This window comes from Hylaeus anthracinus, unplaced genomic scaffold (genome assembly GCF_026225885.1).
Source record: "Hylaeus anthracinus isolate JK02 unplaced genomic scaffold, UHH_iyHylAnth1.0_haploid 11985, whole genome shotgun sequence".
Classification (NCBI taxonomy): Eukaryota; Metazoa; Arthropoda; class Insecta; order Hymenoptera; family Colletidae; genus Hylaeus; species Hylaeus anthracinus.
The window spans coordinates 11,860,246-11,874,828 of NW_026534333.1; the positions used below are offsets into that span (position 1 = coordinate 11,860,246).

The 14,583-nt window shown below is 37.5% G+C and overlaps 4 protein-coding genes across 13 annotated transcripts in view; 2 read left to right on the forward strand and 2 right to left on the reverse strand.

The window, feature by feature from the left end:
* The window catches only part of LOC128886612 (FERM, ARHGEF and pleckstrin domain-containing protein 1), a 94,938-nt gene that overhangs the window by 64,087 nt on the left and 16,268 nt on the right, over window positions 1–14,583 (reverse strand). The window contains exon 1 of one of the 4 annotated variants that reach the window (XM_054141657.1): window positions 159–630. The exons of 1 other annotated variant lie outside the window; for it this stretch is intronic. The gene's annotated coding sequence lies outside the window, so the exon portion shown is untranslated. Of the gene's footprint in view, window positions 1–158; window positions 762–14,583 lie in introns of those variants that run through there. 2 more of the 4 variants (XM_054141661.1, XM_054141664.1) reach the window with 2 other exon arrangements.
* LOC128886618 (solute carrier family 2, facilitated glucose transporter member 10-like) lies at window positions 1,906–6,190 on the forward strand. Of its 3 annotated transcripts, XM_054141672.1 has the most exons (7): window positions 1,906–2,018; window positions 2,576–2,980; window positions 3,066–3,617; window positions 4,050–4,396; window positions 4,561–4,789; window positions 5,001–5,218; window positions 6,090–6,190. In XM_054141672.1, the coding sequence occupies exons 2-7, from the start codon at window positions 2,635–2,637 to the stop codon at window positions 6,105–6,107; spliced, it is 1,710 nt and encodes a 569-aa protein (XP_053997647.1). In that variant the 5' UTR covers window positions 1,906–2,018; window positions 2,576–2,634; the 3' UTR covers window positions 6,108–6,190. The 3 variants fall into 3 exon arrangements, with proteins under 3 accessions (XP_053997647.1, XP_053997645.1, XP_053997646.1); XM_054141670.1 differs by lacking the exon at window positions 6,090–6,190 and having other exon boundaries at window positions 5,001–5,252; XM_054141671.1 differs by lacking the exons at window positions 1,906–2,018; window positions 6,090–6,190 and adding an exon at window positions 2,032–2,217 and having other exon boundaries at window positions 5,001–5,252.
* On the reverse strand, window positions 6,502–13,928 carry LOC128886610 (uncharacterized). Of its 5 annotated transcripts, none has more exons than XM_054141655.1 (6): window positions 12,823–13,926; window positions 12,195–12,352; window positions 11,684–11,867; window positions 11,411–11,604; window positions 9,125–9,334; window positions 6,502–9,034 (listed from the first exon to the last, which is right to left on the reverse strand). In XM_054141655.1, exons 3-6 carry the CDS (start codon window positions 11,851–11,853, stop codon window positions 6,504–6,506), a joined length of 3,105 nt encoding a protein of 1,034 aa, XP_053997630.1. In that variant the 5' UTR covers window positions 11,854–11,867; window positions 12,195–12,352; window positions 12,823–13,926; the 3' UTR covers window positions 6,502–6,503. The 5 variants fall into 5 exon arrangements, with proteins under 5 accessions (XP_053997630.1, XP_053997629.1, XP_053997626.1 ...); XM_054141654.1 differs by having other exon boundaries at window positions 12,189–12,352; window positions 12,823–13,925; XM_054141651.1 differs by lacking the exon at window positions 12,195–12,352 and having other exon boundaries at window positions 12,823–13,928.
* On the forward strand, window positions 9,360–11,404 carry LOC128886624 (carbohydrate sulfotransferase 9-like). The gene is made up of 4 exons (XM_054141680.1): window positions 9,360–9,940; window positions 10,009–10,328; window positions 10,400–10,586; window positions 10,751–11,404. The coding sequence occupies exons 1-4, from the start codon at window positions 9,836–9,838 to the stop codon at window positions 11,261–11,263; spliced, it is 1,125 nt and encodes a 374-aa protein (XP_053997655.1). The 5' UTR covers window positions 9,360–9,835; the 3' UTR covers window positions 11,264–11,404.

Genomic DNA, 14,583 nt, shown 5'->3' on the forward strand with positions numbered 1-14,583 from the left:
ATGGGATCGAGTGAAAGAAGGCGGGGCTATAATCGTGCCTTTGAAGGGAAAGAATCGGCTAAACCGTATTACGAAACGGTAAAAAAAAAAATAATACATATATGTACAGATTGATACGCGTATATATATATATATATATATGTATTCAGCCGACTTACGTTTGCCGGCTTAATAGGTACCAGTGGCAGCACGCCCCAAACATACAGCAACGCAGAGTTCATTGATCACCAAACAACACTACTCGTTCACCGGCACTCCCGTTGTTACGATCGCGTTCGCGATACCCGTGATATTAATAAGTCGTTTACGCTACCACTATTGCACACGACATAGATTTCGCGTACGATCTCTGGATATCCCCGAGCAACGATCGAGGAAGTCTCCAAATTGAACCACATCACACACCTACGGAGCGCTCGTCTCCGCCTTGGCATGAATTATACGAAATCGTCAGTGGTTCTCAGCATGCGACAAACGGTCCAATTATTCATTGATGAACCACCGCGTACAGGCAACGGCCCGAGAGCGACAACCCGTTACCACGAAAAGGACAGCTTCGACTTTTCGATGGCCACCTCGACCGACTCGAGTCCGATAGCCGACTAACGCTATTTAGTAGTATTGGTCTTACAGCGCGGCGACGCACTCCAAGGGCGGAGCCATGCGAAAGACACAACCAACGACATCTACGAGACACCAGAGAAACTTAAATGGCTATGAGGTAACTTTACCCGGCTTTGCGGCAAAGTAAAAACATTTTTCTTCTTTGGAAAATATTCAAAAGAGGAAACGAGACAAACATATCAGCAAACTTCAGATTTATTTGAAGCCTAGGGTTTTGCCCATCACTCGCTTTGCCCTGTACCCTCCAGAACGTTTTCGTACAAACTTGACTAACATCTAATGTACCTGTCTTACATTTATACGATCTCCAGATTCGTGTAGTTCTTGCTTTGCTTTACATTGCATTTCTTTCTTTCATGGTATCCATAATAGGGTAGAGCTCCTAGTAGGGCCCCTGGTAGGGCCCACTAGTCCCAACTAGTCCTTCTATAGAACTTGACTGTAGCACTATTCATTCATTCATTTATTTAAAGTGCGTAACTTATTATACAAAGTTATTGTACTACTGCTTACTTATTACTAGCTTATTTCCATGTTTCTTAGCATCATCTTGCATGACTTGTATTGTTTTAATACCATTTGCAGTATCTCTTACTTTTCATCTATTGGGGCCCGCTAGTCCCCCTCTAGCTCAGGTACCTTGGGGTTGCTGGGCCTGTACTGTAGCTACAAACACCGCTACAGACCCAGAGGAGAAGACTATAGCACCTAACGGACCAGTCTTATATTTATTCGTTCTCTACATTTATTTAATTCTTGCTTTACATTAGTTTGCATTTGCTTAAGTATTTCTCTTCATAATTCTCTGCCATCTCTAATAGGGATAGTCTGGTTAGGGTTCCCATGGGGTTTGAGGCCCACTGGTCCCCCTCTGTAGCTCAGATATCTTGGGATGTCTAGACCCGTACTTGTAGGTACAATAAAATATACCCTACAGCTCCGGAGGGTATCCTACTACTATCCTACTACTGAATATTTATCACTATTTTGAAATCGGTCTAAAAGAAGTATCCTCCAAGTTGAGGGTTAGGTATGCTCCCATAAAATATCCGAATTCCTGCCAGCTTTAATTTTTATGTTTCTTCAGTTTTCCCCTTCGATACTTTGTAACAAAAATGATGGAAAATAAATCTGGCCTGGTGTGCTCTAATTGCGTATGCTTTTCTCTTTCATTCGTAGATGTAATGTATAAATTTTAGAAGTTTGAAAGGGAAAGTAAAGGCTGTGCCTCGCATTTGCGCATACCTGAACTTTTATTTCTAAAGATTCGCAAGATGGCGCTACAGACTTAAATGCTCACGAGAACTGTCAATTCGTGCGTCTGTGTGCCACAAAATGTCAAATGAACAAAAGTAACCGTGAACGTAATTATTATAATTCTGTTCGCGTGAACGGTGAGTATCGTGATCAAACTCATTTTCGCGTACTACGAGTGAATAGCGTTAGTGTACAAGAATAGATCTGAAAATACAAAACAATCTCTTTGTCAATAATCTCGTTAGCTTCCGCAAAGTTCGTGGAGCCGATTATACGGCAAATAAAACGTATTATTTACAAAGCAACAATTGTTTTAGCAATAACAACAACACACTAGTAAGTAGAATGTAAATTGGAGCAAAGATCTATACATCACGCTAAAAATGGCAGTATCTCTTTACATCCATACCAAAGTTATAAACTCAATGTTTATTCTAAAAATATTAACAGAGAAATTATACTATCAAAGTATTCTACAAAATGTGGATTATAATTGATTGATTTTAGAACTGATGCAATTGTATTTTTACATTTTTCTAAAACTTGTTTTTTGTATTGTTACATTTTCCATTGATGATTTGTATTTTTACTTTTTTACATTAATTTTCTATGTTTTTCATTCAATATTGGATTTCTTAATGTATACTATATAGTACTTAATAAAGACACATTATTACATTGTTATTATTTTCAGATCTATAGAATAGTTGCTTTGATGTGAATCCTTTATAAGTGTCAATATATCAAACCAAAATGTCTGATGAAGAGGACACGGCAATACTATTAAATAGTGCCAATAGAACTATTGAGACATCTATAAACAAAGTTCCAAACGAAGATTACCAATGTTTACCTCCAAAGAATCTGAGGAAACCAATTCCAAAGCAAAATGATAATTTGACACCATTGACATCAGGCAATCAAACTGTTTTCGTTTCCATGGTTGCAATTTTGGCAGGTATTGCTTTTGGATGTGACATGGGAGTGGCAAAACCTATAGCTCCTTTAATCAAACATGAATTCAATTTAAATTGTTTTGAAAGAGATTTTGTTATTAGCATTTGGTTCATTGGAGCACTCCTTGGTGGTTTAACCGGTGGTAAGTTTAAACAAATTTTTAGAAGAGTACTATTTATTAATAGAAAAATAAGTCAGGAATAAATACTACTAACAATGCATTACAGGTTTCCTAATTGACTCGTTTGGTCGGCGCTGGACGATGATATTAACTCTGGTCTTCCTGACTTTTGGGGCCACATTATCAGCGTTGGCGAATCATTATATTTTATTACTCGTCGCACGAGTAATTTGCGGTTATTCGGGGACAATTTCTGCTGTGGCACACTGCGTGTATATGGCGGAAGTATCCGATTCAAATAAACGCGGATATAATATAATGTTGTACCAATTGGGCACAGCTACTGGATTTTTAGTATCCGTAATAGCTGCTGCTGTGAAAAATATCGACTACCAATGGCGATTCTCTATTGGCATAACGGCTGTTCCTGCTTTGGCCGCTTGTATTATTACTATTATATTTCTTCAACGATCCCCGCCATTTCTGCTTTACAAAAGAATGGCTAACGTCTCGAAGACTCCAACGAAGAGTGCTTGGTACACGGTCTTCGAGACTCTAACAATCATGATTTTTCTATTGATATTGCAACAGTGCACCGGTAAACGACAAGTCCTGTATTATGCACCGAGACTGTTCGCATTGTTGGGCATTTGTTCGAGTAAGTGATAAAATCGCGTTTCTCTTGCTTATGAAAGTATTCTCACTCTATTTTAAATACGCAAATAGTCAACACAACATAAGGAAGTAGAGTATGCCATTTAGACAAATGGAAGTGACCTTAAAGTCTCCGAAAGCTTTTCACCTCGTTGATGTATAATTTTTTTTTCATATATCTTAAAATAACACAGATAACTAACACTGAAACTGCTGTGTGAAATTCGTATCATCAAAACACACACGCCAGTTAAAGTGTTAAGGCGATTGAGGTTATCGTCCTACTTTAAATAATCATTTACATCGAAGAATACTTAAACTCAAGGTCAATACATATATTATAAATAATAATACGTTTGTATCGACTATTTCCGTACTTAATTTGGTCTTCCAATTGGCAAGTATTAATTTTAATTTCACTCACTCTATTTCACAGATGTTGCTGAAATCACAGCTTTAATATCACTCGGCGTCGTGAAAGTTTTCAGCACCATGCTGTCTCTGATCATAGTAGAAAGATGCGGACGTCGAACAGCGTTAATCACATCGGCAACTATTTGTATGACAACCATATCATTGCTGTCGTTATTAGCTACTATAGATAGAGGCGACGACAACTTGGATATCGTAAATACACATTGTAAGAATCATCACAACGAGGATGTGAAAATTCAAAACGCTATGCCCGCTGGCTCTCCGCCGCCGTTTCCACTGCTACCGACTCCGCTAGCTATAGCTGCTCCCAGCCCTGAAACATGGACTCAAATCAAGGCGTCTTGCGAAGTATACATTCTTCTCTCTTATACTCTTGAACTTTAAGGGAATAGTCTGGTATATTGATCTAAAAAATGCAGTTTATCATAAATTTTTGTTTATATCTGAAATGTTCAGACTGCTCCCTGATTCGATGTAACCCATTTCAACGATGTTATTTAATCTCGTTTCAGATGCAGAACATTATTGTTTCCGAAGGTCTCACCGGTGGTTTACGTATTTTAGCGGTAGTAACATTGCTTGTATACGAAGCAGCGTACGCTTTAGGACTCGGTCCAGTCCCGTTGTTAAATCTTACGGAAGTTTTTCCTGCAGCGATACGAGGAAAATGCATCAGTTTTATTACCATCGTGATATGGGTGACCCACATAATTGCTACAGAATCGGTCAGCGCTATGGCCAGTAAGTTTCTTTTTCTTTTGGAAGTGTTAACCCATTCAGCCTCAGGTTTATAGTTTAGGCTCTACGGGTTAAAATAAATACCTTATTATCTTTTAGATTGTGAATATTTCTATGGTAATATAAAAACAATAATCAAAAAAATATTCACATATATTGAAGTCATTCCTGACGCCTTATTCCTTTTAAAACGTATACAATTACTCTGTTTCAGAATCGTTAACGTTAGCTGGATCGTATCTATTCTACAGCTTCATGTGCCTAATCACCATATTGTACGTTTTCCTATTTATTCCCGAAACAAAAGGAAAATCTCTGCATCAAGTAGCTCAAGAGTTACGGAAAATCTCTCTCGTAACACGGATATGCAACAATTTGCGCAGCTTGCCGCTCATTTGTCACATCAAATGGATAAAAAAATACGACGAGAATGTAAGTAACGGACAAAGTACATTAATTTAAATAGTGAGACATTTCGTGCCAGAATAATGACATACAATCACAATGCGTCTGCGAAAGCATTTCAAATGCTACCGATTTTTCAGGTTTTCTATATCTAAGTGATTAACTATTAATTTTAGTGAAAAACTTACAAGGTTCATAACTTATTTGTGTAATACTCTGCTCAAAAGCCATTGCACGCCATTTAACGCGTGCATATTCAGACAAAGCTTCTCTGACTGCCGTTTATTCTATTACATATCACACGGACGTAACAAAAAATGTCGAATATGCAATCTCATTTTAATATAAAAGACTGACTAGTTTCTTAATTTAGTTCTTTCTCGGCATTCTCTGCCCATCTCTCGTGTTAACTTATACACAGTTCGACGGACTGTCAATTATTTAATTGCAATTTATTTTTCCGACCGTCACAATGCACGATGCAATCATTCCCAGGAAAAATGTAATTAAAAACGCGTGATTCGGAATGAAACGTAAGTTTTAAGTAAACGATAATGAACTATACCGTTTTATAGTATAGTTGAAAATGCACTGATACGGATTACATCAACAAATGCATACATTAGACATTTAGGTGAATACGTGTATATGTTATATGTCCCATCGTAATGATAATAGAACTATTTTTAATTATTATAATTGCGCTATTTCTAGGGTACTTTTCGGATATAAATGTTTACCGTATCCGTTTGAATATACGTAGTTTCTCTATGTATTATAACGACATGCAATGTTTTCCGGTGCCATTTCAAATATATATTATTATGTAAAAAAAGTCTTTTATTATACATAACATTGTTGTATATAAAAATAATTTTCATATGTATAATTATTACAGATCTATAATATTGTATAACGTAATATCGTTGGCAACGATGTAATTGATTTACATACTTAATAAAATGGATACCGTACATAATACGTTTTTTGTTTCTTTTTACGCATGAAAATAATGCTCCTCGTGATTGCTTATTGTTTATAACTTAATAAGAATGATCTTGTTGGCATCTGTTTCGAAAATAAATACACATTTATCTTACTTTCCCTACTTTCTCATCGATCGGCGAAGGATAATCGATACGATCGCAGGAAGACATTAATTTCGATAAACTAAAACCTAAAACTAAATATCACTTTCGTAAAAAGCTCTAGCCTAAGGAATTAATTGTAATCTATCGTAATCTCTTTTGATTGCTTCGAGATCTTAATTGGGAACAGAGGTGGCACGTTTTTAATCCGATTACCACGTTCTCTAAGTCTTTTTCACGGTAGTCCCGCCGAAAGACTTTCTTTTGTTCCAGGTCAACCGTTTCGGGGGCGATAAAACTTGCTCTAAGAATATATGTCTTCTCTCTTTCAAATTCAAATCGGTATTGCACGAAGATTTATCGTTTTCGTAAATGGAGTCAGCTTTTTCCCTGTTCGCCTGAGATCTATCGTTTGGAGTATGTTTCGTTTGACTAACGTGACTAACGTTCAACATGGCAGGAGCTAAATTCTCTTTATCGTGTTTCGTCGAAACGTCCGTCTTCTTTAATATAACCGAAACGTTCTTCCTCGATGGATCAGATTCGGAAGAAACGGTCGACTGTCCTATTTTAATGGCATTGTGTGGCGTGACAACGTACACGAGCTGTGATTTCGATTCAAACTTTTCCTTCAGCAGAGAAAATTTTCGTCTCGGATAGTTGATGGCTTTTCTACGTTTGTCGCAAGGTGGCGGGTCAATCTTCTCCGTATCACCAGAGTTAGCTGAAACATTCATCGTCACGTTTTCGTGGCTTCGATCATTGGATTCGGACACGCTGGTCTCGGATAAATTATTATGTACAATCTCAATGTTTTCAACAGGTACTAGAGGACTCATCTCGACGTACAGATCATTCTCCTTCGGATCGTCTTTTACCTGCTTCTGTACCTTCGGTTTGCTACCCAGAATCGGCGAATCGGAGAGTATCGCGTCTATCAGAGGCGTTTTCTTGATCGATTCTATCGCGCAATATTTGACAAAGTCTCGAATAGCGTCAATCTCGCGTTTCCCCCGAACGATCGCCTCTGGATCGTCCAATCGATTGATGTAATTCCTGTTAACGGTGGCAGGATCTTTAAGATCGTTCTTGAACAACGCTCTGGTGAGCTGTGCTCTCCTTATCAGATCTTTCGGATCGAAATCCTCGCACTGTGTTCCTGTCGTGTGAAACACGTGCCTCGGGGAATTATCAGCCGTGTACTTTCTGATCTGATCGATCGTGCTCACCAGAGTGCTGACCGAATCACAGCCAGGTCGAGCGTACTCAAATTTCTCGTCCAATTCGTCGTGTTCCTCCACAATGGTATCCAGCGCGAACATTCCACCTTTATCATCTATCACTACCGGCTTGGCAATGTAAAGCGTGGCGTTCTGCTCGTCTACGTCGGAAGAAGTCCTTTTCGTAGCCAGGGAAGGATCCTCGCTATACAGAGCTCTCAACTCGCGAGGATCAATCAGATCATACGCTAGCGTGTCGAGATAATCCTCTTGCTTCAGAATTCCTCTCAATACTGAACTAGCGCACGTCGTGTCCGAGAACTCCGAGCTGTAAGTTGTCCCAGTGGTGGTGCTTGTCAACGTATCTCGTCGTCTATCTCTGACAACGCTGTCATCGTGGATATAAGTCTCTATATCCGTGTAACCTTTCCAACTACGGATGCACCAGGGCGGTCTAGCAACCCCAAGGGGACAGACGTTTTCGTAGTCGTGTATCGAGGTGACGCAACTCATCGTTTCGTCCCTTTGCTGCAATTCCTTTGTCAGTTTTTCCGTTTCGGAAATTTTCTCATCGTTGAAGCTCGTAGGGGTCTCCAGCCTGTCCCTCAATATAGTGATACCGTTCAGATCGTCGCACGCCACCTCTAATTCGTCGAGTTTCGCAGCCGCGTCTGGCATCGATTTTTGGTCGGCAGCGACCGTCTCGTCCGTCTCGTTTTCCATCTCGAGGATCAGTCGCGTCGAGAAGCAAATTCCGCGCCTCTTCTGCGACGGATCCTTCGCTGTGACATCCTTATCTATGTCCAGCGCCTGCGTAGTCGGCAGACAAATGCCCCTGCGTTTCTGACGGTGGATGGCTTTCTCGGTTGCATCGTTACAGTCGTTTTGTATTTCGAATTTCTCGTGTTGCGAGAAATTCTTGTGCGCCGACTCGCATTCCGACATCACGCATACGGCAGTCTTCGATTCGTTCTCGATCTTACAACTCTGATTGATAATACCGTTCTCCGCGCACTCGGAACTCTGCACGATGTTCGTCAACAAGGACTGCTTGTCCGTGGTGATCTCCTCGGAGGCAGTGCCTTGAGAATGGTTGACGGAACACAAAGCATTAGGATAATACTGTTTGAAGGATCTGGGAGTGACGGCTACATCAGTGACCATCTCAGACTTATTGTTATCAGTGTCTTTAGAAATACCCTTCGACGGATGAAACTTTCCGTAATAAAACAACATACTCGAAATACCGATCAACATCCCTCCGGCTATTAAGCTCGTTACTATGGCTATCTCTTCAGTCTTAATTGCATCTTTAAAACACGATACGTAAATAACTAAAAACACGATGTTCTCTGTCACGATGATAGTGTAAAAGATAAGTACTCTGTACCGAGACTTGCCGACGCGCAAGTTAAAAAAGTCGAAGCAATAAATTAATCCTATGATGCAATTGTAAATACGCTCCTCCCACACTGTGGGACAGAAGTCTGTGTTTTGTAGAATTACCCAAACAGTCATAAATAGCCAATGGAGTCCTGTAACATTTAGAGAGGAATGGGCAACCTTGTAAAAGATGTAAATCTATTTTAAGGAAATCTCTATGGTATGTTGTCTGGTACACTTACCAAGAAACAATAAAAACCATTCCCGTAAACAGATTGCCGTCAAAACCAATACTGCTATTCTGGATATTAACATTCCTGCTCGCCAAACACCCTGAAGAGTCAACACTACCCATGTTGTCTCGTTATGGCCAGGATTTATTTTGTGCATCGCTTTTGTATATGTACCTATAGCCCAGCTCAACGAACAAAAGGACACTATGGCAGATAAACCTGTTCGATTGTCCATTTAAGTATAAATTAAATACAATTCATTATTCAATGTGGCAAATATTCAATTTCTCGCATGTATTTCTCTGAGATATACAGAAATTAGACATCTATAGTTCTAGACATTTTTTGGTCGGAAATAGAGAGAGAGAGAGAGAGTGGCAGTTGGGAGTCATTTTATTTTTAGCACTTTAAAACACCCACCCTACTCAGAGAACATTATTTTTAAAGTTACGGTGTAGTGAGCTTTCCCAATAGAATATCTAACCAATATCCATGCGTTTGACTCCTAAACTTAAATAGCAGTGCTTTCTGCAAGAGGATAGAATACTGTCCATGATATCTTTGTTCCTGCCTCTGTTATCTATGGGGGCGGGTCAAAGGAAGTAAAATATGCAGTCTCTTAACTCCAGTTTTCTCTCAAATTCTACATACAAGATTCCCTTTGTGGGAAAAGTATCATTATTGTAGGAGATCTCGTACATAAAAAAGATAATATAAAAAATGTCGATAAAAGTAACAGAACTTGAAAGTCAAACGATAATACGTTCATACTTGTTAAAAGTGAAGTGTTTACATCTTCTTCATAGCATGTTCTCAGGGTTACATGTAAGTACCTTCACATTTAATCCATAGGGTAAACTACATTTACGCTAATAACATTATTTCTTTTATAGAGGCAACTTACATTAGTAAAATTAATTACCGTAATAGTTATAGTATTTATGACGCTTATATTCTTATTGAATTTAATATATAATTCATGTTCACACATAAGCAAACATTTAAAGACTGCAAACTATATCCATAATGGAAATTACAAACATAGCAATGCAATTAGCAATAAATCTACTTTCATTAATTTGTCAGTAGAAGAAATGAAAAATGTAAGGATTCAATTAAACATCAGGAAAACCGAGTTAGAACGGTATTGTGAAACCATGGGCAAAAAGGATTCAAATTTAGACAATGTACTGGCAAACATGGTTATCGATACGTAAGTATAAAATAATTTCTTTTCACAATTGCTTTTTGAAATACAAATTAATTAACATTTATATTGTACAGAACACATGGAATATCATGGTGTCCGATATACAAGGCAGCAAGTTCGACTTGGATGAAGCATTTTGCAACCCTTGGAGGAGTATTAACAGAGACAGCTATGGAGTTGATTCATAGAGATATTTTACAAATCAATACCATTGTGAGAAAAGCATTTCCACGCGATCGTGACATGAAGAAAGCCTACCAAGTATAAAATTCTTTTTATTATATAAAAATTAGTACATCTTCTTCAAAGATGAATAAATATATAAATAAAATTATAGATTAAACTGTGGTTTAAAGAAATCACAATTATTACTTATTTTCAGAAGATCAAAAAGATAACATAAGACAAGAAATTTGTTGTTACAGAAGCTGAACACAACGAAGAAATTCCTGATCGTTCGTCATCCATTTGAACGTCTTGTATCCGCATACAGAGATAAATTGGAACACATAGAAGGAAGAGATTATTACTATAAAAGATTTGGACGGCACATTACGCATAAATACCACCGATACAGACAACCCAACGAAACTCAATTAGAACCAACGTTTACAGAATTTCTCCGTTTCATAGTAGAAGAAAAATACTTCGACGAACATTGGGCACCATTTGTCGACACATGCGAACCTTGCTTAATTAAGTATAATTACATTTTGAAATTTGATACGTTCGATCGAGATCAACAGTTCCTAATACAAGAATTAGGTTTAAGAGAATATCTATATGAAAAAAGTGATTTAAGAAATATAAATCCGCGCGGAGTCACAACTACCGCTGTGGTTAAAGAGTATATGCAAAATGTTCCTAGATCGTTGCTCGACGAAATTAATAAGGTTTATGAAACTGATTTTAAATTGTTTTCTTATTTACCTGTGTAATATTTTAGGGTATTTTACGTTAACATTCAAACCATAAATGTGATAAATAGTTGCATTTAATCCAGAACTTCTGCAATAATGATCTCTACTATGAAGTTAATAACTTCTGTATTTCTTAACTGAAATAATTATTTTGATTGTTCTTACTTGTCCACAATGGTGTGCGACGTAATACTGCCATGACATATAGCTGCAATATTAATTGTGGAGCAGCTCCCATGAACGACTCAAACAAATGCAACATGCATATATCACTTTCCTGTCTATATACCCAATTTTTATCCTTCGCAAATCGTTTGCTTCTTAAGGAATATATTGTAGCATACAGTAATATTAAATACCTAGAAATAAAATTATTGTCCCTCAAAAGTAACAAAGGAACTAATTGTAAACTTTTAGAAAAATCTTTTTAAATAATACCTGTGTAATATTCCTAAGAACAAAAAGTGTAACAACCAATGTATAGCTTTAATAGAACCATCGCTGTGATACCATCTTAAACTAAACATTTGGATAACACCAGCGGGTAGAATTGTGAAACTCAAAGCAAAGCATCCCCAAATAAATTGGCCTTGTAAAAAGTATTCCATAAATACAATACTATCTACAAAAAACATATTCTATAATAAATTCCATGTATTCCATGAATACACCTATTAAATGCAATGTTTTCATAGATTTAAAAAACATAAAAATGAACAGATCTTGCTATCGAGTTGAAACAATTTTCATTCAACCAAAACTCCGTTGCAACAAAAATGTTTCTTCTATAAAAAAAACATTTTTCTTATTGATTTAATGATATGAGTTCTTTAGGTTCAAGATAAAGTGTTCTTTCTTTGTGTTCAATTAAGGCTATGTTGTTGGTAAAAGTGACAGTATGAGACAAGTATAAGACATACAGTGCCAACAGGCTCACAATTACCCTTACTAAAAATTATAAACAATTTCTGGACCACTGAATCCTTGATACAGTCCTCATAGATGATGCAAATGTTTAGAGTGGTTTAGGAATCACTTAAGCCTTGATTGAACACGAAAACCAATAGATGTTTTGACTGTTGATTTTTGACACTCCATAACCTCAACCTAAAACACTTGCACTATTACATCAAATCTGTAAAAGCATCTAATAGAGAAAAGAAAGGCTTTTAAAATCATACACAATACTAAACAAACAAAAAATGTTCTCGAGATTAAATGTCAATCCTAACATTTACATGTATAACTTGCACCAAAATTAAAAGGTATTAATTGAATTATCTCATTTTAAGACATACCATTTAATCGAAGTCTATATTTATTCACACTACTATAAAGGTTGCAAGAATCATGAAATTTTAAGTTGCATGTACTGCATTGTTTATTATATTACAATAAACGTGCACAACTGTAAATAATGTATAAACCGTAAAGAGGTCTATGTTTCACTTTCCACGTTGGATACGCTAAAAGTATATAAATTTGTCGACCATTTTTGTATTATTTTATATTAATAAGATAAAACATTTCTGAACAAAATACGAAAACTATACAATACACTTTTAATCCTTGTTCACCTGTTGCTATATCGATGAAAAAAAAAATGACACAAGTCAAGTAGTAGATTAAGTCTAACAATCTGAACCGGTAGCATTCGATTTCTCTGTGCGATACTACTGTCGATACATTTCCTTTCACAGTTTCGTAGCACGAAACATTATCATGTTTTAACTCTGCCGCCGCCATCTTCCCGGCCATTCTCGATTTAATTTCACACAATAGACGAAAGAACGCGTTCCAAAATCACCCGCGGACTTTCCATATTTCTTTTATTTGCAACGCCTTCCGAACGTACAACTCGATACATCGAATTCGCCCCTCGACACGACACGTTCAAACGAAACACGACGATCGTTTCTTTCGAAAACTAGATCAGTGAACAGATTTGCGAAAAAAAAAAATAAACCACCAGAATTACATCACCGACACGAACATCAATTACAGCCAATCCCGTATCGGAATCTTCATTTTCGAACGAGATACGTCCCAATCAAAAACGTCCGATTAATTTAATTCATCGTGTTGTGTAAAATATTAACTGAATATTTCCCATTTTTCTTTACTTTTTTGTTATGAGACCAATTGTGCACGTTTCTAAGTAAAACTGATCAAAGCTCTATTTGCAAATATCTGGAGATTGCTACCTGTTCGTATGCAAAATTGATATACAAATTAATTAAAGAAACATTATAACAAAAACCGTACTTTGATTAGCTTGATATTGATGCAGGTGTACGTTATTAATCCCTAAAAAAAAAAAAATTATCTATACAGGGTGTCCCAAAAATGTTGTAACACCTTGAAATGGGTGGTTCGGGAGGTGATTTGAAACAACTTTTTCCTTAGCGAAAATGTTGTCGGAGGCTTCGTTGAAGAGATATTAACGGAAAACACTGACCAATCAGAGCGCGAGGATGCCGTTGGAGCGGCCGTGGTAGCGAAGGCTACGCGCTATAGGCGGCAGCGTCAATGTCCTTCGATGCACGTCGAGTCGCTTGTTCGCGTACAAGCGCGGCCGCTTAGCACATAGCCTTCGCTACCGCGACCGCACCAACGGCATTCTCGCGCTCTGATTGGTCAGTGTTTTCCGTTAATATCTCCTCAACGAAGCCTCCGACAACATTTTCGCTGAGGAAAAAGTTGTTTCAAATCACCTCCCGAACCACCTTTTTCAAGGTGTTACAACATTTTTGGGACACCCTGTATTCACGTGAGCATGGACATCTACGCATACTTATCACGCAAGCGTATATCGCAAGCATACGCTCACTGGTGCTCAACTGAAAAACCTGTCTGCACTACTACAGATACACAACTAGCAACTGTATACTAGCAACCAGGTAGCCCCTCCTAATCTTACGCGATGCGTGAGGAGAGATGCGCATAAAAAACTGTTCTCTCGTCAACTACCCGGTGGCGCGAATCGTAGTGACCAACACGTGCGTTACTCTGTCGATGAACAATCGGCACACAATTTTAGTTTATACCATTTACAAATGACTATGTTATTTTTAGGCAAGAGAATTTTTTTAAAGTAGGTCCTTTGCGTTGTATACTTTCACTTGAAACGACAAGTTCCTGAAGAACATTGCTATACGTTAGAAAAAAGTTTTTAGCTATCCTTATCTATCTATTTTTACATCAATTTTATTTTGAATTGTATCGTGATATTACGAATAGTAATTAATTTCTTAAAAGAATACGCTAAATAACGCTTGTTACTAATTATTGATAGTTCCAGCGTAAAGCACGTGTTGCTGCGATTGGCTGCGATCTGC

Bases quoted from the DNA above. Each gene is read 5' to 3' on its own strand.
- LOC128886618 (XM_054141670.1), top strand. From the start codon at position 2,635: ATGTCTGATGAAGAGGACACGGCAATACTATTAAATAGTGCCAATAGA. The intron at 3,618-4,049 runs GTAAGTGATAAA...TCTATTTCACAG, and splicing joins ATTGTTGGGCATTTGTTCGA to ATGTTGCTGAAATCACAGCT. The intron at 4,790-5,000 runs GTAAGTTTCTTT...ACTCTGTTTCAG, and splicing joins ATCGGTCAGCGCTATGGCCA to AATCGTTAACGTTAGCTGGA.
- LOC128886610 (XM_054141651.1), bottom strand. From the start codon at position 13,003: ATGGCCGGGAAGATGGCGGCGGCAGAGTTAAAACATGATAATGTTTCG. The intron at 11,868-12,822 runs GTGAACAAGGAT...TGTTTTTTGTAG, and splicing joins TTTCATCGATATAGCAACAG to ATAGTATTGTATTTATGGAA. The intron at 11,605-11,683 runs GTATTATTTAAA...TTTTATTTCTAG, and splicing joins TTCTTAGGAATATTACACAG to GTATTTAATATTACTGTATG.
- LOC128886624 (XM_054141680.1), top strand. From the start codon at position 9,836: ATGTCGATAAAAGTAACAGAACTTGAAAGTCAAACGATAATACGTTCA. The intron at 10,329-10,399 runs GTAAGTATAAAA...TATATTGTACAG, and splicing joins GCAAACATGGTTATCGATAC to AACACATGGAATATCATGGT. The intron at 10,587-10,750 runs GTATAAAATTCT...TTGTTGTTACAG, and splicing joins ACATGAAGAAAGCCTACCAA to AAGCTGAACACAACGAAGAA.